Source organism: Monodon monoceros, unplaced genomic scaffold, assembly GCF_005190385.1.
Source record: "Monodon monoceros isolate NGI ecotype Baffin Bay Population unplaced genomic scaffold, NGI_Narwhal_1 Super_Scaffold_18, whole genome shotgun sequence".
Taxonomy (NCBI): Eukaryota; Metazoa; Chordata; class Mammalia; order Artiodactyla; family Monodontidae; genus Monodon; species Monodon monoceros.
Window position 1 is genome coordinate 53,990,219 of NW_021703774.1, and position 27,944 is coordinate 54,018,162.

The 27,944-nt window shown below is 40.5% G+C and overlaps 2 protein-coding genes across 5 annotated transcripts in view; one reads left to right on the top strand and one right to left on the bottom strand.

Annotated features, from left to right (window-relative positions):
- Positions 1–19,386, top strand: SERPINC1 (serpin family C member 1). Of its 2 annotated transcripts, none has more exons than XM_029227693.1 (7): positions 1–416; positions 2,473–2,842; positions 3,166–3,381; positions 4,068–4,205; positions 5,926–6,316; positions 7,383–7,447; positions 10,155–10,408. In XM_029227693.1, exons 1-7 carry the CDS (start codon positions 376–378, stop codon positions 10,329–10,331), a joined length of 1,398 nt encoding a protein of 465 aa, XP_029083526.1. In that variant the 5' UTR covers positions 1–375; the 3' UTR covers positions 10,332–10,408. The 2 variants fall into 2 exon arrangements, with proteins under 2 accessions (XP_029083526.1, XP_029083524.1); XM_029227691.1 differs by lacking the exon at positions 1–416 and adding an exon at positions 835–1,258 and having other exon boundaries at positions 10,155–19,386.
- The window catches only part of ZBTB37 (zinc finger and BTB domain containing 37), a 21,383-nt gene continuing 11,656 nt past the window's right edge, over positions 18,218–27,944 (bottom strand). For all 3 annotated transcript variants that reach the window (XM_029227689.1, XM_029227687.1, XM_029227688.1), the window contains one exon: positions 18,218–27,902. In XM_029227689.1, the coding sequence (XP_029083522.1) occupies positions 27,414–27,902 (489 nt within the window). In that variant the 3' untranslated portion in view covers positions 18,218–27,413. The remainder of the gene's footprint in view (positions 27,903–27,944) is intronic.

A 27,944-nucleotide genomic window follows, 5' to 3' on the forward strand; every position in this document is an offset into this window, starting at 1 on the left:
GAAAAAAATCCCTGCAAAGTTCTCATCAGCTAGGTATTTTCTAAGTTTGAATTTGTGAACATGTTCTCCTTTTCCTTTTCTATAAAGATGAAGAAGAAAGTGAGGGAGTATGGGTAGGAAAGGTGGACCTTCTTTCTCTGGACCTGACTGAACTTTAAAACTTCTCTACTAATTAACCAGCACTGGGCTCTACACTTTGCTTAACCCTGGGAGCAGGTCATCAGCCTTTGACCTCATGCCTCCCCTCCTCACCAGCTCCATCCCCCATCCTAGCCTCTGGAACCTCATCCAGATTTAGAGGAAAGAATCAGTTCAGAGGGATTGCCTCAAACCACACTATCTCCACTCGCCCAGACCTGTGGAAGATTAGCAACCATGCTTTCCAATGGGATAGGAACTGTAGCTGCTGGAAAAAGGTAAGAGGGGTGAGCTTTCCCTTTGCGTGCCCTCACTGGGTTTTCTGACCTCTGAGGGACTCACCAGGATGACCTCGACACCTTCGAGAAGACCAGGCCCTCTCCCTGGTAGTTTTAATCAGACTTGTTTGGAAGACGTCATTCCAAGTGCCCTCCCTCCCACTCCCTTCTAGGGGTAAGGCCTTACCCTAAGCCACACCTTGGATTCTTAACCCAAGAAACAGGGGATGTCTTCCCTTGTACAGAGATGCTGCATCAGTGTCAGCCCTCACAGCAGTCCAGGAGATGCTCCAAGGGGAATTGCTGGGCCTTCCATACATCTGAAAAGAGGACAAATTTAATCTATGAGGACCTCCTAACTCCCTTTTTGCTCCTCCTTCCACTCAATTCCCCCCTGCCCCACCCCCGTCACATCTCCCATCCCCCCACCCAAGGTCTCAGTGACCTTTGACAAAGGACTGCAGCCCTCAACATCACACACATTCCCTTCTTGATCTGGTTTTTTACAGGAAGCTAGAAGTGAGGCTGTGGCTTGACCACCTTGGTTTTTCTTTGTGCTTAACAGAACTCCTAGGGCCCCCTCAGCCTCCACTTGTATTTCCAAATGTAGCTGAGGGACAAAATGGGAAACAGAGGCAAGCAAGCTGAGGAGAAGAATGGCAAGATTCTCTCTGCTTCCTCACCCTGCCTTCCATGGCTCCCTCAGTGCCTCTGCTCTCCCATTCTGTGCCTCTGTTCTTAAAAGGACTGCAGGGTTCACTTCAGATCATGCAAGAAGCCAAGTACCCCTCAGCTGCCCCCAGCTTCCAGCCAGCCCCACGCTTGCCCAGCAGACCACTTTGGTGAGTCCTTTCTTCACTGCGTGCATAACCTGCTTTTCTGCTGGGGGAAGATTGAGAAGACTCAGTACCCTCATGCAGACTCCCCTCTCTAGACCTAAGGGCCCCAAGTCAGCCACAGGAAGTTCCTGGCCCCTCATGTCTTATCTACAAAAACATTACAAGAGAGTTTATCTCTTGGTTTACTTAATTGGGTGTCCCAATTCTCCTAATTTGCCAATTTCATGATCTCATTTTTTAAAAAGTGAAATTAGTTTTATTTACTTTAGCGAATACACGTTGGAAGTTACTAAAACTTCTAGGAATCAGAAAATGCTGAGGGCCTGAACTAAGGCAGTGAGAGAACAAGGAAACAGAATGCATAGAATCTAGGGTGTGACTAATGAGAAGGGTAAGAGGGAGAAATCCAGGGTGGCTCTCAGGTAACTGTGGGTCCCATTTGCTGAGTTGAAGGACACAGAAGGAGAAACGTGTGTGGGTGAGAGTTATGAGTTCAGTTTGTTCGTATTTCACTAAGGAATCTGCAGGACATCCAGGTGGAATTGTCCAGCAAACAACTGGTCTGGAACTCAGTGGAAGGATTAGGCTGGAGCTAGAGACTTCCGGTGTTTTCAGCACATTGATTGTGGCTAAAGTAAATAAAACTAATTTCACTTTTTAAAAAATGAGATCATGAAATTGACAAATTAGGAGAATTCATTTCTTCTTAACCCTCTCATGTTGCTGAAATCCATCTGCTGAATCAATCAAAATCCTCCCAATCCTTTAACATCCAGGTTAAAAATCCATCTATTTCTGAGTCCTTCCCTAATCAGCTTCTGTTAATGTCTCCTCCAACTGACCTAAGTTTTCATTGGGCACTAAAGTTCTCTGCCATTTTTCTTGTGTGCATGTCCCATCTCACCAATTGGAAACTTTGCATTCTTTATATCTTCCAGCATGAGGCCTTGGGCACACAATACTTCTAATAACCTCAGTTGCTTCAATAGTTGATTCTAATTTCAACATGACTATGGCCAGGCAAGTGAAACTATCCACTTGTAAGGAGTCCAGGACTGGACTTGTCCCGGGCCCTTGTACTTTTCAAAGATTTTGGCCCTCCTCCTGGCCACAGCAGGTGGGATGGTAATCTATGCTTTACTGGGGCAAATCTGTGGTGGGCAGTGGGACAGGTGATTTCTCAGCCTAGCTTAACTCGGCTTTCTGTCCCCCTATAGGAGTGTATGTCTTCTCTCCTTGCTGCTTATTGGCCTCTGGAGCTGCGTGACCTGTCATTGGAGCCCTGGGGAAGACATCTGCACAGCCAAGCCTCGGGACATTCCCATGAATCCCATGTGCATTTACCGTGCCCCAGAGAAGAAAGCAACCGAGGGCGAGGGTTCAGAGCAGAAGATCCCCGGGGCCACCAACCGGCGGGTTTGGGAACTGTCCAAGGCCAATTCCCACTTTGCCGCCACCTTCTATCAGCATCTGGCAGACCACAAGAATGACAAGGACAACATTTTCCTGTCACCCCTGAGCATCTCCACAGCTTTTGCTATGACCAAGCTGGGTGCCTGTGACAACACCCTCAAGCAGCTGATGGAGGTACAACCCAAAGCCCTTCTGCCTAACCTCCTTGCTGGAACACCCAGGAGAACATCTGTGTGTTGGTCTAGAGCCCTTTAGAGACTTTGGGTGGTATCCCAGTCTCTTTGCGTTTCTTTTTCTCTTTCTCCTCCCTACCCTTTATTCTTCTTTTATCCATTTATTCATCTAGAAAGCATGAGCTGAGCATTTATGCTGTGCCAGGCACTGTGTTTGAAGGGACTCACAACTATTGGTCAGGGGCTGAGTGGCACTGTGCTCACCACCCATGTTAGCCAGACTTCTTTACCAGACCCACTGCTATTTTCTTTTGGCTTCTACAGGTTTTTAAGTTTGATACCATCTCTGAGAAGACATCTGATCAGATCCACTTTTTCTTTGCCAAACTGAACTGCCGACTCTATCGAAAAGCCAATAAATCCTCTGAGTTGGTATCAGCCAACCGTCTTTTTGGAGAAAAATCCCTTACCTTCAATGAGACCTACCAGGACATCAGTGAGATGGTATATGGAGCCAAGCTCCAGCCCCTGGACTTCAAGGTGAGTTGCAGATGTCACCCCTGACCTCAGAGTTCTTCTTCTCCACTCAGAAATTAAAGAGATAGAGAAGCAGGATCCAAATTAACACTGCTATGGTAGTTGAAGGCAGGTGGAGGTGTTATAATACTATAAGTCAGAGCCCCTGGGATATGTATTCTTGCTTGAAACCTGAGAAATCAATGTAATCTCTGGATTGTAGAGGCTGCTCTGAAAAAGTTATATAAAAGTCCTGCAACAAAGAAATTTACTTACTTTATTCAATCAGTATTTCTCAAACTTTTTGGACCACATGGGCATCTCTCCTGCCCACCCCCCAACTCCTGTGTCACTCATTAGCTTCCCATAGAACATATCTCATGAATACTTATAAGAGTTCGAATTTCCAGAGTCAGAGAAGATAATATTTTGTTTTCTTTTCTCAGACTATATTTCTCTTCTGTTTCTTTATTTCTTCCTCTTTTTCTTTCCTTTCTTTCTCTTTCTTCTGTTACCATTTATTAACGATATGGAAGATTCACGACACTACACTAGATATGTGAGGTTTCCCCAATCTGGGTTAGAGAGATGGCTTAACCAAATGGTGGGAAAGAGCAGAGGGATGATGGACAAAATAAAGTGCTTCACAGGGAAATGGAGAAGCCAATTGAATAGCACAGTTGCGTAGGTTTTTTTCCTGTTCTCCTCAGGGAAATGCAGAGCAGTCCAGAGTGACCATCAACCAATGGATATCCAATAAGACTGATGGGCGTATCACTGATGTCATTCCCCCAGAAGCCATCAATGAGTTCACTGTCCTGGTGCTGGTCAACACCATTTACTTCAAGGTACTCAAAATGTCCCTGGAGAGACCTCAGGGATGACTTGTTTTCCCTCCAGCTTACCTTCTTTCATACCATTGGGCATGTGTCAGTAGATCTTTTTGAGAAATGGTACATGCATGGTCTGGGTAAAATACAAATTTGCTGAGTCTAGAGTCATGTCTAGGGCTGTGGCTACTGGCCTGAGGTCCAAAGGGGGCCTGGTAGTGTCTCTGGGCCCAAGGCAAAGTGTGCACACTCCCAGACCCAGCACGCTCAGCAGCAAGGTGTGCGTGGTAATAAATTCTCATATATATGTGACGATTTCTCCTGTCCCTCATTAACTCCATTTTGAAATCTGGAACAAAATGACAGAGTCTATAGACAATCCTCAGTGATGAGATTTTCTCCATCATCTAGAGCAGCTTCTGCAGTGACTCAAAATTCCTCTTGCCTGAAGCTTCTGAACCTCCTGATGCCAGACTAACCTCAAACTTAGCAGAAGCCTTGTTACATGATCATGCAGACGGCTTTGTCTTTCTCAGAGAGTCAAGAGTTCTAAAGACTGTTCCAACTTTATTACATTTAGGAAGGATGAGGGAGAAGGTCCTGGGAATAAACAGACCATTGATACTCAGGAGGGCCTCCAGCTTAACGCAGGTTGAATTGTGCCCTTCCCAGGTCATGCTCCAGATACACTCTTCTCCCCGACTGGGCCCAGGGGGTTAGCCAGTCACTGCTGTTGGCAATTACTCTGTTGCTTAGGGAGTCCCTCACCCTAAGAATGGAGTAGGTTGCATTTCTACAATGTGTACTGCCCTTTACAATTTATGGAACACTTTGCCTTTTATTAGTCCTCCTGACCTTCATAACATCACAAATGTGAACTTGGGCTGCTCAGACAGATTACTTAATTTAAATTCTGACTCTTCCATTTCTGACTGCAAACTTGAGTAAGTTACTTGAGACTCTTCTATGCCCCAACTTCTGCATCTATAAAATGGTAATAATGATACATCTACCTTACACGGTTACTGAAGGGATTAAGTTAATGCACATAAAATGCTTGGAGCAGTGCCTGGCACACAGCAAGCATCCTACAAATATTAGTGATAACCAGCTCCTAATCTTACAGATGAAGAGCCACCACTCAAAGAGTTAAATGACTTGTCCCAAAATCAAAGAGCCAGAAGATGACAGGGAATGATAATTACAACTCAGAAATGTCAAAGGAGTGTCTTGTATCCCCTCCTTCTTTGAACAGAAAGTTGGCCAGGCCTCACTCTCTGCCCAGCAGGACTCCCAGATGACCCCCTGGGGTTATTACCTCTGTCTGGCTTTATTCATCAGGAACAGAGCCCAGCATTTTGGAGGATGCCCTTTGAGAAAGAGGCTGGTGGGAGGCAGAAAGCAAAAGGCAATTAGATTTAAACTCCAGAAGAGACTTGCAAAGAGGCCAGTAGGTTGTTCTTGTTTTTATTTTTCTTGTTATAAAAGCATATAGTCACTGCTGAAAATCTAGGAAATACAGAAAAGTTCACAGAAAAAAAACGACTCATGATTCTATCACTCTGACACAGTCAGTGTTAAGACGTTTGCATGCATATCCCTCTAGCCTTTGTTCTTAACAATTACACTTACATATTAATGTAATAAAATATTGTGACCACTTCCCATGTCAATATTCTCCTACGGATGTTTTTGGTCTTCTTGCTTTGTGATTCTCCCACCTGGCGTCTTCTTCCAGGGCCTATGGAAGTCAAAGTTCAGCCCTGAGAACACAAGGAAGGAACTTTTCTACAAGGCCGATGGGGAGTCGTGTTCGGTATTCATGATGTACCAGGAAGGCAAGTTCCGCTATCGGCGCGTGGCAGAGGGCACCCAGGTGCTTGAGTTGCCCTTCAAGGGTGATGACATCACCATGGTGCTCATCCTGCCCAAGCTTGAGAAGAGCCTGACCAAGGTGGAACAGGAACTCACCCCAGAGGTGCTGCAGGAGTGGCTAGATGAGCTGGCAGAGACACTGCTGGTGGTCCACATGCCCCGCTTCCGCATCGAGGACAGCTTCAGCGTGAAAGAGCGGCTGCAAGACATGGGCCTTGAGGACCTCTTCAGCCCTGAGAAGTCCAAGCTCCCAGGTGAGTGCAGGAAGGACTTTCCTCCTCTCTCTGTCCCCAAAGAAGTCTGACCAAAGGTGGAAGAGATGGGGAAAGAGTAGAAAAGGGCGAATCAGGACACCTGGATTCTAATCCCAGTTCTACTGCTAACTCAGGGAAATCCCTTCCCTCTCAAGGTGTCAGTTTTCTCTTCTGTAAAATGGGACGTTGGCTCTTGGATCTCCACAGGCCCATATGGCACTGGAACCTTTTGAGTCTGTAACTGATAGAAGAGACCAGGTAGAAAAGAACTTGAAAAGCATCAGAAAATTCAGAGCAAGGAGACAGATATGATTAAGAGCCAGGGACATCCGGGTCCCACAAAATAGGCATAGCTGACATGTAATAGCCCTTCTTCACCTGATATTCCAAAGGGCTCATGTGAATTCTAAGGTCACATGGACAGATACAGTCACCCCCTTCCCAGTTTTGATACTTTGATAACGGTGTTAAGTTGGTTTGGTTCTTCCAACCCACCATCCTTTAAAAAATATGCATTAAAATCTCTCTTTTTTTTTTTTTTTGGCCGCACTATGTGTCTTGTGGGACCTTAGTTCCCGACCAGGGATTGAACCCTTGGCAGTGAGAGCACGGAGTCCTAACCACTGGACTGCCAGGGAATTCCCTAAAATATCTCTTTTTTAAAAAGGAGTTTACAACGTTAGTTAATTGGATTTACCTTTAATGGTCTGTCTTTAAACTAAGTCTGAAAACCACTCCCAAAGTGTTGCCACACTGGAAGGGAAGACATTCCTACCAGATGGAGTGAGTTTTTCTTTAAGAACAGAGTCCTCACCCCCCCACCCCAACCCCCCCATGAGCTGAAGCAGGAGATTAAATTCACGGGAGCCAGGCTGAATAAACCCAAAGTACTTCATTATTTTTAACATGTATTTATTTTTCAGGGTATCATTAAGTGAGGGTCCAGGATTTCTTTCTATTTTTCAAAAAAGCCCCAAAGGACATCTTAATTTAAACTGAATTCCTTTCTGTGGGTTGAAGCCAACCTTCTCCCATTTCACAGTGCTTTCTCTGGTCTTCCTTCTAGGTATTGTTGCAGAAGGCCCGAGGGACCTCTATGTCTCAGATGCATTCCACAAGGCATTTCTTGAGGTGAGTACACCTCTCTTCGCTCTCTATTCTTCTGCTGCTTTTTTTATTCAATACATCAATATCTCATGTGATTAGTAACTTTGGAGTTGTTCCTCCACTGGCTCTTACAGTGTAGACAGCAGATGTGTGAACACTAGGAGACAGCTGTGGAAAAAGGCATGATTGCGGTGTCCCTCAAACCCCAAATCTGTAGTGCCCTCCTCCACGAGGACTGCTACAATATAGCCCTGACTTGAAGCCCTCATGGTCTAATTGTTCCACCCTCCATCCTCTACCTCTCCTGGGAACATAGACATTAAGGGGAAGGTGACACAGGAAAAGCAGCCAGCAAAGGCATTCAGAGGAGGAGAACCAGGAGAGGATGAGCTAATGGAAACCCAGGAAGGAGTGTTAAGACAATGGAAAGCATTTAGTAAGAAGATTTTTTGAAAAGTGACTGAGGTGACTTTTCCCTGAGGAATTTGGACGGAGCAGTAGGGGCACATGCCTAGTTGTAATGGCTGAAGAGCAAATGGAAAGTAAGGAAGGGGAGCTGGTGAGTGTAGATTGTGTCCTAGAGTGTGTTCCAGAAAACCAGAGCTCTAGACTATACTGCAGGTAACAGAAAGTTAGATGGTCAAATAAATGTACATCCTCTTCTTGGGAAATTAACAAGAATTAATGCACATTGGAGTGCCGACGTCTGAGCAGTTCCATAGTGAAGAAAATGGTTCAGTATCGCTTCACCTAGTGTTGCCCCAACTAAGATGCCCATGGAAACCTTTACTAGAGTAAGAGTTGTATAAAGCCTTTAGAACTTCTGGTTCTCAAACACTGAGCTATATAGATCAATGGCATTAGCTTTCTGGGGAGCTTGACTCAGGACGGGGTCTGAGAATCTGTATATTTACAAAGTTCCTCAAGGAATTTTGATGCACAACCAGGTTTGGGAACCATTTATACAGATTATTCTTTGGGAGAACCAGGCTATGAGGGAAATGTGATGGGGCAATGTTAGAGAAGGTCACAGGATTGAGGAAATTGCAAAGAAAGAAGATTGTGGTCAGAGAGGAAGGTTTCAGGGCATCGTGCTAGTAAATATAGTTGCAGAGTCCAAGCTCAGTGGGAAATATGTAGTTAGGAGGAAAGTGGAGGGATCAAGGGGCAGGAGGAGGTCAGAGTAATTGTAATGGGAATGAGGAAGTGTGATAGCTTAAAAATACCGAAGGTTATATAGTCTGAGAGAAGGATAATGTAATTATAATCTCAAAAGTCCAGATGTTCTGAGAGATGGCAAGTTCAAGGTGTAGCCATGGACTGGTTTCCTTAAGTGAAGGTAATGCTCATTGGGTTTTATGAGATGAAAGACGTGGGAGGTTAGAGTATTGAATGGGTCTCCTACCACGATATTTTAATTGTCTAGGTCACATGATATCAGGAGTTAGGATAGACAGAAAGGCTATGGGCTAGGCAACAAAATCCTCAATGTGGGAATATAATCCATAGGACAATAGATGTTAGTGACCTGTAGGACAACAGCAAGAGTAGAGGGATATATCTTAAAGATACTGAGGTCAGAACAGGGGATTTTACATGAGTACTGGATTCATGGTTTTGGAAGTAAAAACAACACCGATACCATATGGATTATGGAAGAAAGAGCACTTAGAAAGGCTGCAAGGGAAGATGAGTCCTCAGGGTTTTAACTATGATTGAGAATCTTCTTCCAAGGACCCCAAATAGAAGTGGTCAGCTCAGACCTCCTTGAGGGCCTTGAGTAACTATTAAGAAGAAGCAGAAGTTTACATTCATTTTGTCTACTTGAGCCAACTAAACAATGATGCAAGGCTCCTCCATGGCTCTTGGGAACCCAATACACACACCCCAACTGATTGTAGATCTCCTGAGAAGCCATTAAATAAACCAGAATCTGATTCGAATAAAAGGATCCTGGTCTTACAAAAGCTCCAGTCTGCTCATAAATTTAGTACTAGAATGATCATGAAATAGATAGTATGGCCAGAAGGGAGGTGGTAAGGAAGGAAGGAAGGAGGGAGAGAACAGCATCAACCAGCTCCTCAAGACTCAGGAATCTGAAGTGCTTTCATTAGAGGCAGGGACAGAGTTTTAGTGACATTCTGGGTCCCCAAACAAAGTTTTCTAAAGATATCTCCCTCCAGACCTGTGCAGTTCTACTTATCAGCAAGTTCAAATACCATCACTTCAGTCTGTTACTCCAAGAAGTACTCATCTCATCCAGCCCAAGGACCCTCCTCTCTTCATAGGCCCTAGTTCCTGAGTGGCTGCTTACAGTAGTTGTATCTGGGATCTTGATGCTCCAGGAGTGAAACTATCTCAACTATAGTGCTCTAATCTGGAGTCAAAATGTCTTTTAGTATCTAGTACAATACCATATACAATGGTGCCAGCCAGAAATGTGACAGCCTCGTACACATCCAGATTTCTGGTTTAGAGATGATCTGAATGGACCCTGGCACTTATTATTCAGCACAAGGCTTGGATGAATACAAGTGCTTACATCAATATTCAGTGGATGAAAGAAAGACTAAAAGTAGGGTTCCAGAGGGAACCCAACCCGACCCAAGTGTGCTTTCACATGGAAAACAAATGGCATTTTGAGGAATTGCTGTGTCGATGGATGATTCACCTGCCTGTAATGAGCTGCAGAGTAGCTAATGTAGCAGTTTGTTTCCTATTTGACCTGCAGGTAAACGAGGAAGGCAGTGAAGCAGCAGCAAGTACCGTCATTGGCATTGCTGGCCGTTCGCTGAACCCCAGCAGAGTGACCTTCAAGGCCAACAGGCCCTTCCTGGTTCTTATCAGGGAAGTTGCTCTGAACACTATTATCTTCATGGGCAGAGTAGCCAACCCTTGTGTTAACTAAAATGTTATCCTTTATAGTTCTTCCTATTTTGGTTTGTGAATAGAAGTAAAAATAAATACAACTACTCCCATATCTCACAATTACGAATGGACTTTGCCACCTGAAACGAAGACAAGGAAAGGAGAAATGGATAGAGATGCTGTTGGGCATTTGGTAAAATGAGGCTTTCAATTGTTCTCTACCAGCGAACACATCTGGGTCAAGAAAGTGAAGAAGGGAGATATGTCACTGCTTCATCTTGAAAGATGGTAGGCATCCTGAGAGGGCAGGGGGAGCTTGAAATCTAGGTAATCCCCTCATACTAAAAAAATCCAAAAATTTAAAACGAATTAATCTCTATACAGAAAAGACAGAGATTCAAATCTGAATATTAAATCATTTAATTCTCAAACCACTCACATGCATAATGTTCTTTTACAGTGTTAAAATAAAGAGGAAAATGTATTTTTATACAAACAGAATTTCAAGTATACATTAATAGACTTTTCAAATTACTAACCAAGTTGCTAAGATTTCATTCACATTGTTCTTAAAGCTGTTCAACGAGAAAGCTTTTGCTAAACTGCTTTAAATATGTTTATATAAACCCATATATTTTCACTTTCTCTGAATCTCCCTCCCCCAACCCAAGTCTCTGCCCACCCTCCTGCCCTCCCCCCTCCCCCTCCCCCGACACAACAGGGCTCCTGGGGCTCTAGGAGGCATGCAACCCCACCAAGAACTATTGGCTTGTCATCAGGGGAAGGACAGAATCTACAGGAGGAGAGACTGAGAACGCCTGTCAAATTAAGGGAGAGAACAGATCTGATACTTAGAAACGACACAAATCAGGATCATATTTTGTAGCCTGTGATCCACTTGCCTTTTATTAAAAAAAAAAAAAAAGTCTCAGCCTCCCACAAAACCACCCACAAGTTTCTGATAATTTGGTAGCTGAGAAAATAATTTAACATTGGATATTTTCCCCAGTGAAACTTCCAAAATCAAGGTAGGCGTTTTGAACTTTTTCATTTGGTTGTTTCTTTTTCCCTTTGGCTGGGGGTGGGGGGCAGCTTAAAAATGGTTGATTTCTGTGTTTACGTTACGGAATTTAGTTAATTTCACGAGGTCCACCAAGAGTTCTCCCTCCTCAACTCTCCTCCTGAAGTAATCTGGCTTCAGGGCGAGGAACAGCCACTCTCCTTAGGAATTAAAGTGCATTTTTTCAGTAAAAGTGGGGTGGGGGAGGTGTGGTTTACACTTAAGTGATAACGATTAAAAGAGGGTGGGATGAGAGAAAATCCTATTCCTATATATAGGTATTTATAGTTAAGGTCATAATAAAGACAGATATTCTCTAAGGAAATAAGATGTACAAACCCAGTCCAGCACCCTCAGAGGTGCAAGAGTGCTAGCCTGGCTCACCGACTTTTCTGAGGCATCTTTATTAACGGAGTAATCGCTTCAGATGAAAGACACAAACCTCAAATGTTAGTTTTTTCAAAGGGAAAAAACAGACCGGTAGGTTCTTCTAGTTAAAAACTCTATCTCATTCCCTTTCAGGGATAACAACATTTTAGAAATTGATTGTCTGTTTCAATATGAATCCTAGATTAACAAGTTGTGAAAAAATGTTAGGTAAGTTTGTTGCTTAGAAATATTATGGTAGCCTTTAGAAACTCAGGGTGAGGAGGCATAGTTGGTCCTTGCTATCAATAAATATCAGCTGAGGGGAAGTTAAAATTTTCCTGTAATCTCTTTATTTGATAGCTACCACCAGAATCATACTTTCTGTTTTCCTATAAATGCTTTACTATTTCTTGGGGGACAAACCCAAGAATTTTCCAAAGAGAAGTAAATGCTACATTATTAGCTGTATGAAGAAGTGATGAGAAGGGGGAAATTGTCCTGGATTCTGGCCTCTGAGTCCAGTGTGATCTGCTTTTCACAGTGACCAGTGGGAAGGCACAGTGCCAGGGACAGGTGGATGGGAGACAGCTGTCACCCACCATATAAGCACCATTGAGAACAGGTGGACAGATTTCTTTCCGACTATATCCATCTGAAGGAAACCATATTTCAGCTACATTGACTTTTCTACCTTAGAACCCTCTGTCTTGTCTTGTCTTCTCAGAGACAGAGCATAAGTGGGTCCCACCTGAAATTATGAGAAGCCAGGATATCTAAGGGAAATCTAAGTGGCTTTGCGGGATCTTATTAGTTCTCTGACCAGGGATTGCACCCAGGCCTTTGGCAGTGAAAGCGCCAAGGACCCACTAACCACTGGACCGCCAGGGAATTCCCTAAGTGCTCTTTCAACCTACTTCTCCCTTTACTCACTTATGCTGACGTGCCAAAAATTGAGAGTTCTGATTTTAAGATTTCTTAAAGGAGGAGCCATTGATTCCTGACTGATCTGGCAGATCTATTTAAGTTCTGCCATTAGATCACAAAATAATTCAACAGGCTAAAACAGTGAACATAGACCATAGAGGATGAAAAGTTAACGGACTGAGACATTTCTTTTGCCTATAGTTTGGGAATGTTTTTCTTTTGTTGTGAATAGGGGGATGGGACAGGATGGTGAAACTGCAGTCAGACCAGCTTTTGTTTAGCTCTTTCAGAAAGGATTTCTTAAAGGTTTAAGAGGAATCAGCAAGCCAATCAGTAGGACAGAAGAACTTGGCAGAGCTTCACAGTCCTGATTGAGAATTCCTGATAGGGAATTTCTTTCATTACTGGTGTAAAATATAGTACAAGTTTCTCTCTCTATATTTTTACCATTACTTCCCCCTCCTCCTCCTCTACTCTCCTTCCCCAAATCTTAAAATCCAGTGCGGTGTGATTTGCATAAAGTTCAACAGTGTTTCACAGTACTCCACCATGTTCCTCCGTATGAAAACCCTAATGGGCTACTCTCCGGATGCAAACAAGTCTCAAAGGCTATTGCTTTTCTATTCCACACAATATAAGGAAGCCTTCACAAATCTTCTAAGGCATAGAAGGCGTTTTTCTCTGACATTGCAGCATATACATGCTAAGCAAACAGCCAGGCCTTAATGTTATCTTAATGAAATTTCATAGCCTGATGCTAATTCAGTCCTCTGCACTAGCAATTTTTCCTTCCACCCACTTTTTCTTCTCAAACACACCACCTATTTGAAATTGAAATTATCAATTATTTGTAGGCAATATATGAATGAAAATTTCTACAGTGCCGGCAGTCTCTCAGATGAGAGACTGCTATATTTGAACTTGCTCTTAAACACAAGTTTCTTTCATGAATTAGAAATCACTTGGTAGCTAATTAGTTTGAATGGTGGTTCTCACTTTTTTAAGGATAATCAAACAGTTCTCCCCTCCCCATTATCACGTGTGAGGTTGCCATGGGCAGGTATCTTTATACCTAGGTGGGAGAATGAAAGATATGAAGACTCGTTTGGGAATTACTGGGTTAAGTCTTTGATATCCTGGAACAAAGATGCTGAAATGACTCACTTCACATTTCATGTAAAACTCAGAAATATTTACGCCTTAGCTAGTGCATTTAATTCACAGAGAAACACGGAAAAGTGAAAGTCGCTTTACATCGAAATCCCACTTAGAAGACAGGCTAAGAAACAATCAAATACATCACCATCACCCCAGAAAGGGCCCTCCTTTTTCTTCATTAACTTTAACAATGCCACCTGCTTACTTTACAAATAAAAATCACCCTAGGTGGCTTGGGCTTGGCTCTCTTAATAAGTTCAAGCGCTCCATTTCAGCTAGCAGAGTTAAAAAAAATCTCCACTTAAATCACATATGCAAGGGAAAGAGGATTCTAGGGAGCAGACTTTGCAAATCTGTTTTGCTGACTTATGCATACTTTGGTATAGAGAGGAAACTGGGTGGATGGCAACATCTCTCTACTGAATTACTCCGAGGACAAATAAATGATCCATTTTACCACTTGAGCCTTGGCCCACTCTAAGTTTTAAACTCAGAGCCATGCCTGGGATACCAATAAAGGTATCTTATGACAAAAGAGAACCAGGTAGAGGTTATCCTGCCAAAGACCATTCAGGACTACCTAGAAAATGATTCTCAACCTTGGCTGCCCATTAAAATCATCTGAGGAGCTTTTAAAGCCCAGGTCGCACAGCAGGCCACTTAAACGTGAAGGTCTAGAGGAGGCCCCAGGCATCAGTACTTTTTTAAATGCCCCAGGTGATTCTAATGTGCAGCCAAGATGGAGAGCTACTTGCCTAGGTCAACTGGTTCTGTAACAGAAAGCACTAAGGTCACTGTTCACCTAAACCAGATAGAAGAAAGATAAGACTCTATGCTTCCTCCCAGATTAATAGATTTAACATGCCTCAAACAAATTACCTAGGCATTTCTCACTTTTTTGTTTGTTTTGTATTTCAATAAATCACTGTGGCTGTAAAACAGGCTGCACTGCTGACAGTATATTATTGACTTAGTAAGACTGCACCTTAAGTATGTGTTTGTAGCAAAACAGCTCGGGACAGGCCTAGGCCAAAACTCTGCGCACAAACAAAAGATAAGCCAGCAGGAGTTAATTCCTGAGTCTAGGATATTAGGAGCATGGCTTACAGGTTGACAATGATTCTATAGTTAGAAAAAAAAATAGCTGTGGTGAATAGATTCACATGATTTTACTGCCTATCTCCCTATAGCGTTCATACTGTATTCGGGCGAACGTTACTATATCAGTTGTCACCAATGAGTACTGCTTGTCTCATTTGGAATTTCACACTGTATTGTCACTTGCCCTACCCAGTCACCAGGAAAGTAAATACTTATCAGCTAGTACCTAAAACACAGATGCCAACCTCTAAAAATCTGAAAATGGATCACTCTCTCATTTTCACTCCTAATCAGAGAATCCCTGTTTGGAATTACAACCAGCCAGTGCATTAGAAATGAAAAGGTGGAAAGCATTCTGGGATATTTCTGAAAAGGCCAGTAGTCCTTCCTCAGCTGTAACAAATGTTCACACGGTAGGTATCCTGACTTGGCTCAGTGTACTTGTGCCCCAAACAGCAAATCAGTTGAGTGCTACAACTGCATTTAAAGATTAGGTGGCCTGCCTAGTGGCATTTTACTTCCAAAACTGAATTTCCTGACACCCACAACAGGCCATCCTGACTATTTTAACAGTATTGGCATTAAAACCAGAAAAATCTCTCTTCGGAGTGTCTAAAAGCAAAACAGGTCATCCAAAAAACTGCATGCAAAACTGCAAGTTAAGATATTGGCAGAAGGCTCATTATCAGGAAAATATGGTTGATATTCCAGTCCCCCAAAAAGGACTGCAAATGGCAATTTAAAAAAAATTAAAAAAAACCCCTCAGGATTCAAACAAAATTTTCACATCTTTAAAAGGAGTTGAGTGCACCTTTAAAAACAACAGAAAGACTCCACTTCCACGGGCTACTCTTGCCAAATAGATGCCAGTGGATAAAAGCACTAAACCCAAGTGTTCTGTTTGATTTGGGTAATGAAACCAAACATTGACATCTGAACATGACAAGAAGTGAGATACTGCAGTCTCTATATTTTGGGTCTGGCTTTCCTTTGCTTGCTACAGAAAGCTACACTCTATCTTCAGCCAAGTGCTCAGAGGTAGAGGAGCTGAAGTGAGTACAAGAGAATGGGGTGGACGGTGGCTGAGGAATCCAGCCTCCTGCCTAAGGGGCTACAGGGCAATCTTGGAATATTCTCAGTCTTTAATGGGAGGTAGAATTTTCTACACTGACTTATCTGCCTTCATCAGACACCTTTTTCTCACATACATACATAAAATCACATACACATAGCTGGCAACTCACAATGATATTGCAACTTGCAGCAACTGTACACCTAGCCCAACAGATACTTTCAATCTAAATTTTATATTATCCTCAGCTTTTCTCAGGTAGATGCAAGCCAAATTTGTTCTTTTGAGATCCCTCCTTTTGCCAGGCTTCTAAACATACATTTCACTTTAACGCCTACATCTTTTGTCGCTGAAGAACAGCTGCACTAAGTGGGTGCAAAGTGTTATAACATCTTTATAAATAGAAAGTGCAAGAAACAATTTTCTTAGCCAAAATACAAACAAAGCAACTAAAAGCTCTCATAGCCTACTATGCCAAGAATTTGATTTTTATAATCAATGATACAGCTAACAAAATGCTTCTAAAGCTACCAAGGTCATAGTGGATGAGTAAATATATTTATAAACATACATTTATGAAAAAAAGATATTAAGAAAATAGCCAAACTTCCCACAAAAGTTATTTGCATGAACTATCTTTAGTATACCACTCTGTGTTCAATGCACATGCATATACAATTGAATTATATTAGTGTTATTTTTATTGGCCCACTTTTCCAAAAAGAAAACAGGCTCATTTTTTAAAACTTCAAGTTACATGATTTAAAATCATTTTTGTAAAAATATCAAATACCATATAAATTCTAAATATCTTTGCTATCTGGCTGATAGCCATTCTAGAGGTGGATTCCAGCCACACGTAGTGACTCCTAATTTAGCATCTTGGCTTCCAGAGGAAACACATTTTAAGCTTTGTTCCCTGTGTTGTAATTCTGTTTTTGCAGTGGTTCTTTACGAACCACTGTAGTTAGGATTCTATTTATAGGAAACTCAGTAGATCACCTTCAAAAATGTCAAAACATCTGCCACAAGATATGCTAAAAGCAGAAATCTAAACCTTAAGGAATTTCTCAGGATGTGGTTATTAAATGGTTTAGACTTGTGATGCTGAAAAGAAAGAATAAGTATTTTGTCAGTCTGCAGGTTCCCTTCTGACTTTGTTCTCTTTTTCAATTTGAGACCACAGTACAGTTGACCCTTGACCGACATGGGTTTGAACTGCATGGGTCCATTTATAGCCAGGTTTTTTTCAATAGTAAATACTACAGTACTACACCATCAGTGGTTGGTTGAATCCCTGGATGCAGAGGAACCACAGAAACGGAGGCCAACTATAAGTTATAGGGGGATTTTCCACTTGCAGAGGTCGGCACCCTAACTCCCACATTGTTCGAGAAACAACTATACTTAGTTTTCGTGCAACCACCAGATGATTTCAAATTTAAGAGTCACAGAGAATCTAGAGGAGGGCCCAAAGAGCTGTAAGAAACCGAATGAGTGGCATCTTCATAGATTATCAAATATTTTTCAAGTGTCCAGTATTTTCACTATAAGCATCTTTGCTGCAAACATTTTCACAGCATAACTAATTGGTCATAAGACAATTTTTGCCCCAAAAGATAAAATAACTGGATGAGTTTTTGGTTTGATAGTTTGGTTTCGACTGGCATTTCTCCCAGTTAGCAACATTACTGATGCCTTTATTGAGCTGACAGATAATGATGACTTGCCCCAAGAGTTGGTTTCTTATTTTGAAACACTACATTGGAGGATAAAGAGGCCAAAAGCCTCAAAGGTGCAGAGTTGAACCTACATTTCCCACAGAACTTTGGAAAGTCTATGAATGGACATATGACAAAATGCCAAGAACAAACAACAGTGCAGAGGCTTTCACAATGCAATACAAAGCTTGGCTACAAATATGCGTCCTGGTATTTGGAAACTGATACCTCTCTTAATGAAGGAAGAAATTTAAGCAAAAAGAAAAAGAACAATGCTGAATGAGGAGATGAATCAACAAGCAAAAAAAAAAAAAAAAAAAGTATAAAATACTAAGAATGAAAGACCTGGAAGACAAGTGCTTAGGTACAACACACAAAATCAGTTATTTGTGCAGGATTGCCATGAATCTACACACATTTTAGAGGTATTCAAATATTTTGTATTTTGCAATAAAGTTTTTTTTTAATTTTGTTATTCATTTTTCATGCTGCATTATGTCCTTTTTAATGTCCCTCTTTTATTTTTTATTTTTATCTTTTATGGCAAAATTGCCTTACAGCGAATTAGTTATAAGGTGAAAATGCTTGCAGCAAAGTTGACTATGGCAAAGATGGTTCTAGCAAAAGTACCTAGAACCAATTTTTCATTCCCTGGGAGTATATTTTCAAAGGCTTCTCTGTCACAAAGAGCAGACTTTGAGGTACAGCAGAGTGGAAATATGGATAAAAAAGAAAATGTTAAGGCTATTTTATTTTTATTCATCAACATTTGCCCCAATCATTATATGATAAAATCTAATTAATCCTGATGCCTAAATGAGTCAAACATTCCAACCCTGGTTATTCAACTACAAATGCCGAAGTCTTTCTTTTCTCTTCCCAGAATTTTCTAGAGCCCTAAATTAAGTCTTCAGCCCTGAGTACCCCTTTTATATCCTGTATTTGTAATTCCTGAGGCCTGACCGGGGAACAGAGATCTCTTCACTATATGATAATTGGGGATGACCAGCAAGAAGCCCTCACAACTAATTCTCTAGGAAACCACTATACATGGAATGGATAGATAATACCAAACCTTTCTTCTCTTAGAAAGTGTATTCATTTGGGGATGATCATTTTTAGAGCAGAATCCATTCTCTGCCATTATTTCTTCTGAAGGCAATAAAAGTCCATTTATAAGCCAGCAGGAATTTAAATAAAGCATCCTAAATTTGACAAGTCTAACCAAAAATTGTAAAAATTCAATGATTTGTTATTCTATATAACAGAAGCTGATAGCAACTGATAATTTTAAAAGATTAACAACTATAAAACTGGGCAATGGATTTTCCCATATGGAAGGTAATATAAATGGAATGAACCTATTCTCCTAGCACAAATTTGTGCCAGAGGTGGTGTGGTGGCAGTAAAGATGTGTAGGATATGTAGGCAAAACTTGCAATCATCTCAAGAATATAATCCATCTAGCCACTCAATAGAAACTCCTGTTGAAACAGATTTAGCAGCCATATAAATTTTCCATACCACAGGAGTTCTTGCCTATTTGTAAATTAAATACAGCTGACATCTCTAATAAATCAAGGTCTGTAACAGCAAGCTTTCTATTCCCTCTAGAGTATTTCTGGTTTAGCATAGACAGTTACTGTGGCTTCACAGGAAAAAAAAAAAAAACAAAAACGGCAAATGCTTACAATTTGGAACTTGGAACAAAAGAAAAAATGGAAATTTTGCTATAATATAAATGAAACTCAGGGGGTGGGAAGCTAAAGAAATCTGTTCCAGGTATTTGTCTCATTCTCCTTCTAGCTCCTTTACTGACCCATGGTAGATATAAGAAATGGTTTCTATGGCACAAACAACTGACCTAAATGAACACACAAGAGTTAAGACAAATCAAAAAAACCTAATGCTACCTATAACAGATTAAAGTTGGCCCCAAATCCTTGACACATCTTCCATCAAGTGGTAAGGTATTTCCTCTCCCCTTGAATCTGGGCTGACCAGTGACTTATTTGACCAATAGTGTATGGTGATGACTCTATGATAGCTCTGGGCCTGGCCTTGAAGAGGACTGGCATCCTCTGCCCAGCCTCTTGGAGGCCTGAGCTGCCATTTCATAACTCTGACTACTATGATGGAGAGATCAGATAGAGAGTCCCTGAGACTCCAGAGAGGGAGAGGAGGCCTGCTGGGCCTATTCTTCTAGCCCTCCCTACCAAGGTGTCAGGAATGTGAGATCATCTTGGACACTCCTGACTGGTCCAACCACCTGCTGAATACTACCAGGTGACCTGAGCTGTCACCACAGGGAGCAAGAAATTGCCTAGACAAGCCTTTCCTGAATTTCTGATTCACAACATCATGCAATTTTAAGTCTTAACATCATGCTGTTTTAAGTCACTAAGGTTTAGGATAGTTCATTACACAGCAACAGATAACTGGAATGCTATCTATCTTTCAATTTTTGCCTTGGTAGTAACTCAATCACTCATTCACAATTAGAACTACCAAATGGGTGACTCCTCTAAGTTGGTGGGCAATATCCCCAGAAAATATTCATCATTCAACATCTGCTCAGAGGTCAACTGCTTTATCTCATGAAGAAATCTTCCAATCACTTATTCCTGAATTAAAAGTTCACTAAAAGCAGTGCTGTTACTGGCTATTGTATACTCTAGTTCACTCCAACTCTTATAAGTAAACAGAGTTAACACAATGTACTGGAGATAGCCTGGGCTTTTGAATCAGATAGGTAAATATTGGCTCTGCAGTTTATCCATTGTGTAATCTTGGGCTCAACAGTTTCCTCATCTATAAAATGTAGTATAATTACACCTATTAAAGGCAACATAGTCTACTAAGAATGTCAAGTGTAGTGAAAGACTGCCTAGGTCAACCTCTCTGTGTCTCCGTTTCTTTCTCTCTAAAGTGAGGATAATAACACTATCTACCCTAATGGGATTGTCATAAGGATTAGATGAGTTAACGGTGAGGCACATAGAACTGTGCCTAACTCATAGTAAACACTTAAAGTCCGCTATTTTTAGTTACTACCATTACTACCTCATAGGATTATCTTGAGAATTTACTGCAATTATGTCTCTAAAGCACTTAGTATGGTTAATTCTGTCCCCTTCTTTTTGATCTTTTATCTCTGTAGTGAAAAGTGCAGGCTTTTAAAAGTATACACCAGCCTCTAACCAAGTGGGTTTAGGACTCTCAAGTATAGGAAGCCACATCTAAACCATGTCTAAAATCAATTTTGTTATACAAATTCCAAGCAGATTATCTGGTACCAAAAATTACTTAATGGAACAAAAATTTACTTAATGGAACAAATTCTCCTGTATGCTACCTACCATTTAAGATAAGTGATTTCATAGAACAGGGAACATTTTCCTATGAGATACATACTTTGACTTCCGGCATTATGGATTAATTGAGATTCTAAAATTCACAGTATATTAAATTGTTTTGTTGGTCATATGAGATACTGAACAAATCTCTCTCTTAACTGGGTGGTGAATTCTAGCTTCCTTAACAGGACTTACTGAGTAGACATGAAAAAAGCAAGCATTAGAAAAGTGTTTTTTTGTTTTTTTTTCCCTAAACTGCTCTACCTTTGTAACTAAGCTTTGTTTTTAAAACTTCCACTATTTGAGCTAATGGACCTTTCTTAATTATATTACTATGGGAGGTATTTATTATACAGATAATGGAGAAGATGTAAGATATTTATTTATCTTATATATGCACGCTCTGTGAACATAATGTATATTTCAGGTAATATTTGCCTTCTAAGTCATTGCTGTTCCTTACAATTGAGGGAAAAGATAGTCTGCCTACACAACAAAACTGGATAGTCTGTACAGATATCTTGCAGGTTTTGATATCACTGTTCCTATCAACAATTACATCCTTTGGAATGTAATTAAGTCGGGTTTGAAAGTACTCAAAATATCCAACCTTGGCTTGTCCTGAGCAAGAAAACATACTTAATGCAAAGTAAAAAGACTGGCCCTGGGAAAAGCACCACTTAAGAATAAGAGTGAAAACAGACACTAAAAAGCAAAGGAGGCAAAGCAACATAAGACTGATAATTATCAAAGAAGTCATAATGCTTGGCAAACTCCATTGTTTTCAACAATTCGTATTTAAATGACATCTATTACCAAGACCTCAAATGGTGGTGGATGCAGATGATTCACTGGGCTACCTAAATATGATTTCTTTCACAAGTCCTCTACCCCAGATTAATCAGAATCCCAAATTAACCAGAAAAGCAGCACTCCAAAATCTCAAGAACTCACTATAAGTGCTCTAAGACAAGGCAGATATCACCTAAGCAAATCTTCTGGAACCTTCTAGATGAAGATTATCTATTACTTGGAGGGCATAACATATAAAACCTACTAATATCCAACTTAGAAAAAAGGCAACTTTAAGAATAAAATGCCTACTGAAGTTGTGCCATATATGCTGCTAGATCACTCATCCAAACTTCGTATGTCTTGGTAGAGCTCACAACAAAGTAAGAATCAAATCCACTGTATTGTATCAGCATGGCCTAGAACGCTTAGCCCAGATAAATTTACCTCAGAAGTCCATGTATTGTTTCCAAATGGGGAGCAATTATATTCTCCTCTTGCAAGGAATTCTGTTTATTATCATCCTAACATTTTCCATTTTTTCCACATCTGGCATAAATAAGCTATTTGAACAGTAAGAATGAACATTCACAAATCAAATACATAATGGCCCATTACAGATTTAGAAGCATTACAAACAATAACAGAAATTGGAAGGTAGGTCTAAAAAGAACTTTAAATCTTAAGATGTTTCATTATGTTTTAAAACACTGACTTAAAAAAAAAAAAAAAGGAAGATTTTGGCTTTTTACTATTCCACATGGAACAGAGTGAGTTTACTTGAGGAAATGAAGATTTATAGTAAAGGAAATGGGTAGAGGTTTCTAATCTAGAAAAACAGTACTTTGGATAAGAATCAAACCACTTATTCATAACAGAAATTAAATTTTAATACTAGTGGGAATAACTTCATTCTTGCCATCATCATCATGTTAACTTAGAGAAATGGCAAAACACTTATAAAAACATTACTTTTCTTACAGTACTTTATGTAAACATGGTATTCATTTAACCCTACATTATTATGCATGGGAATTATTTTTAAAAATTACTTTCTTAAACCTGTAATTACCATCCTAAACTTTAATGCAGCTTTAAGGCAAGGACAAATCATAAGGCCTACTCTAAATGCTTTAAAGCAATGGGATTCAAGAAGGAGCACAAATGAGACAAGGATCTAGAAAAAGATGGCAACCTCTTTCAAGAAACTGATGCATATATGGCAGTATGAATTTAAAACCTCAACCAAACTATTATTATAAAGGCAAAATAGCAAGAGTGACAAATTGAGAGGCAGTGGTGTAATTGTTTCAAATCTAATTCTGAACTTGGCAAACTTTTGTTTTCAAGCTTTGCAGGCCATGTGGTCTCTGTCAAAGTACTCAACTTTGCCACTATTGCAGAAAGTAGCCATAAACAATACCAAAACGAATAGGTGTGGATTTATTCCACTACCACTTTCTTTACAGTACAGGTGACCTCAGGATTTGGCCTGGGGGCTATGGTTTGCTGAACCTTGATCTAATTACTAAATCCTAGAGATATACTTTGCTAAGGGGCATCCTCTCAAATTAAGGGATTTACCTGGTTTAATTGCTAGTTGTCCCTTCTCTAAATCTCAGCAACCAAAATACTGAATGAGTAAGTATACAGATAAGGAGAACATTTGAGGAAGAGAAAAAAAACCACATCTGTTGCAGCTGAAAAAATAAAAACTTCCAAGATTCCAACTCCTTCCTGATTAAATGCCTTTCCACTATGACTTAGAAGACTTTTATCTTTGTTCAATTTAATTTCCTTTCCATTACCCATTGCTTTCATTTCTTTAAATTAGATCTTCCAGTCAAATAAAATATCATTTTTACCAGTTAAAACAAAATTGGTGTTAAGTAACAGCTAAAACTTTTCAAAAGTTATTTCTTGACTAAAGACTATTCAGCTATTAAGGACGATGTTCACTATTTCACTCTTCCATAAAACCACTTCCAACCAAGGCCTGATTTCAACTATGAAGTTAGTAGGAAAATGGTTTATTTCTATTGTCATGCCATCTTTGGAAAACCCTGTTTCAATGATGTAGAGGGAACTGGAAACATTGAAAAAAAAACCCAAAAAGTAACAACAAGAAAACTTCCCTTAACTGCTATCTCCCTTCTTTTCCAATTTTTATCCTTCAGGAACGAATTTATTTTTACACATTCAAGATTAGATTTGACCCTCTAGTATAACAGATAGGTTGGGGGTAGTCTGCAACTCACATAAAGTAAAATTCAACTCAGTTCAGAGGTAAATATGGTTCTGAGTAAAGAGAGAACAAGTCATTAGAAAGAGCCTTCTGCCTAAGTACAGTATTACTGTTCATGCCAATGCCATATTTTAAACTGGTATCAGAGTTCTGAGAGAGAATAAAAGGTACCTCTTAGAATGAAAGCAGATTAATATATTGTCATCTCTCTTCTTTTGCTGAGAATATTGGGTAGCTCCTTTGCTATTAAGTGCTACTCAATAAATGAAAACAGTCCCAGTGTTTGCTATTTCATGGCATTAAAGTACTTAATGATGATTTAGCTCTCACTGCTAATGCTGTTCCCTTCACAAGGTGACACGTGCAAGTTAAAATTTGGTAATGAGTTTTCAGCATTAGCTAAAGTCCATTTAGTACATCCTTAAGAGAGGTATCCTCTGTGCACACACCTATATAGCTATTCATTAAGGTAGATAGAACACTACTAACTCCTATGACCCTACAGTGATGTTAGCTAAGAACTAGGACAATGTCACAGTGAACCTGGATAAGAATCTTGGATAGTTATTTAGAGTAATATCTCTTCTAACTAAAATGGGGAAACTGCTTTCAGAAACGTAAATTTGTTTAAAAGTTAGGCTGGCTTGAATTTTCATGAATTTCATGGCTCTGCCCTAGGCCAGTTAAGAGGAGAGAACCAGCAAACATGATTGTGCTGATGTGGTCCTAGATGACCGAGAAGCACTCTATTCACAGTACAGATACAGCAAAAACCTATTAGCAGTGAATAAAAAGGGAGGGGGAACCCATCAAACACTCATAGCATTTCCACATCTATCAGACAGTCCCTACTTCATTTAAAATGTTTGTTGCTAACCCTGGATGGAGTACTGACAAATGCTGCAAAGTTTCTCTTTACAGAAATTACTGCACCTCACTTTTACAATTTGGTAATAGTTTAAATAGCTCTATTTTCTCAAATAACATCTAAGAAACTAACAAAGCAATAAAAAACTTTCCAGCATAATACTTCTGAAAAGTAGGATGGACTTAACAATTTTTGGTAGGCTTAAAAGCTCCATCTAAAGCAGCATATTCTGTACCTCTCACCTCCCTATTTAGTAATGGCAAAATCTGTCCACTGAAAGCATTGATTACCAGCTGAAATGTTTCCTTAAATATTTCAGTCTAATTTCAACTCTACTTTTTCTATGCCACAGAGCACAGTTGGTCCCTAAGACGGCCCTAGGTGACAGTTTTCACCCTATCATGCTGTTGCCCATCTAAAGAGGAGAATGCCATAGTCTATGTCTTCTGAAGACAAAATACGGCTTCAACATAATGTTTAAGGGTAGGCTCTAATCAAATGGTAGCATTGTTGCATTCCTATTAAAAGATGCATTGTTTTTCCAGAAGAAAAAATAACCGTTCATTAGTGATATGGTGCAGCTGTATATGTATGTACAGGTCTCAGATTGCTTAAGAATTACCCTTTGCATTCTAACTTCCTATCATCAAAGCAACGCCATTCTTTCCTACCCACTTTTTCACATACCCAAGCAGTCTCAGGAAGGGAGCACACTACTAACGTTCTCACAAATGGCTCACCACCAGTTCAGGCATGATCAGCCCCTCTCCCAAATCTCTTTTACAATCATCTATGCCCCTGCACCAAAACAATTTCTTAAACCACTACATATTTAAATACTCTGTAAAAAATTAATGATCAATTAAGAGAAGCTAGAGATTTTTCTCTTTTCTATTTGCACTGTAACTTGTAAGCATCTACTTGCCTGCATCCCTTAATAATCCTCCTTCATTCTCTGCACGCAAGACAGGGCATCTAAAACTCTACATGTTTGGTAAATTCTTTCTGACTCTCAGTGCTGGATTAAGAATCTCAGAAATACCCAGAATTACCAAAAAGGTCCCTTGAAGTTTTAAAAATCTTAGGAATGATTAAGTAACCAAACCTGATCAAAATCAATCCCTTGATCAATTTATTGCAACATGATTGTGCATGATGTTTTCTGGTAAATGCCCTGTAGTGTATTATTAAAAAGCAAAGCTCTTGGAGTCACCAGCAATTTGCTGATGGTTGGTTTACGAATTACTAAGTTTGCAGACGCAAGACATGGATTTAGTGAGGTTCTTCTATTGGACTCAAAATATAAACTATCACATATGTAGAAGGAAATGGAACTGTAGTTGCAGTAAGAAGCATAATGTTGAATTTCTACAACCACAATATTGCGAAAAAAATGTGTTTAAAATGTCATATAAAAGTTATCAAATATGGAGACCTGTGGATTTAAAAATACAATCCAGGCTCATTTCACTGTAAAGTGACATTTTTGATGCATAATATTGCTGTTATGTGAAGCTAGGAGCCGAAGAGGCTGGATGAAACTTTGGTAGTCAGCCTTAACGCGTTAATTCATCTGGACTAGAGCCATTTCCTAACACCTGAAGATATATAAGCACTATGGCTTACAAATACCAATCAGGAAGTTGCAGTACGGCTGGCTCTGTGCCGTTCGATAATTGCAGAACAAAAACACTTCCTTCCCTGCTCCCCGCTTCCTCAATACAACACCCAGGCCCCCAAATGCAGAACTACATATTGCAAACACTTTGCTGTGCATTTCACTTCCAGGTGCCTAAAGTGCTTCAGGTGATGCTGCCCATTAGAATACTGCTCCAAGATGGCTGCATACATGAAACAATCAGGCAAAGTATCGGACGCCTTGTCAGGGCAAAGATTAATCTAACCTTTCAAAACAAAAAGAACCACTGGGGTTCTTTTTTTTTTTTTCCCCCTTCTTGAGATAAGAAACTGCATGTTCTGGCAGGGAAGGAAGAAGAGAAATTCCCCCTCATCATCACCATCATGATTACTTCCTTCTCTCTTGTGGCTGGCTGGTTCAGATGACCAAGGCTCCTGCTTCATTTTTCAGATCTGGGCAATTACAGCCACCAGGGTGATATGGACCAAAGTACAGTGTTCAAACATGACTGGTAGATAAATGATCATGTATCATTGTTTTGTTAAAAAAAATTTTTTTTTTTATAAAGTTAACAAACCAAGGCTGTTGATCCCTGAATTAGAAAGTTGATTTGCTTGATTATTTTCCAAAGTGTGAGGTGGGAAGAAAGAGGGGAAGAGCCTCTAGTGCTTTTGTGTATGTTGCTGATACAACATCTTGCTAACATCTTCTGATCTGGTGTTGTGGCATTTTGTGAATCTAAGTACCAGCCCATGGCCGTGATGCTGGTTACTTACGGCCCAAAGGGGAAGAGGGTCTGCCCCACCTCCTCGCTGTTTCAATCTGGCCCAGTAGTGGACACAGAGCCCTGGGCAGTTTCCCCAGAAGCAACTGTCTCTTCTTGTGAAGGTGACTCTTCCTCGGCTTGTCCCCGAGATGTGACAGTTGTTTCAGGGGAGATGCTATGAGGCCCCTCCAGGGGTATACAGCCAGGGTGGTTTTTGCGAAAGTGCTGATTCAAGATGGCCTGGAAGGGGAAACTTTTGCCACAAACATGACAGTGAAAGGGCTTGTTGCCTGTGTGCTTGCGGATGTGATACTCCAGCTGATCTTTCCGGGTATATTTCTTGCCACACATGCGGCAGACGAATGGTGTAATCCCCATGTGCAGGCGCATGTGGCGGTCCAGGCTCCCCTTCTGGTTGAAAGATTTGGCGCAGTAGATACAGGTGAGACGGGGGTTATACCGGAACCACCGCTCAGATACTTCCTGCTCTCGGAGATACTCCACATAGCCACTTACTCCCATCATTGCTGACTCTTCTACCTGTACCAGGTGAGGACAATAAGAAAGAATATATATTATTAC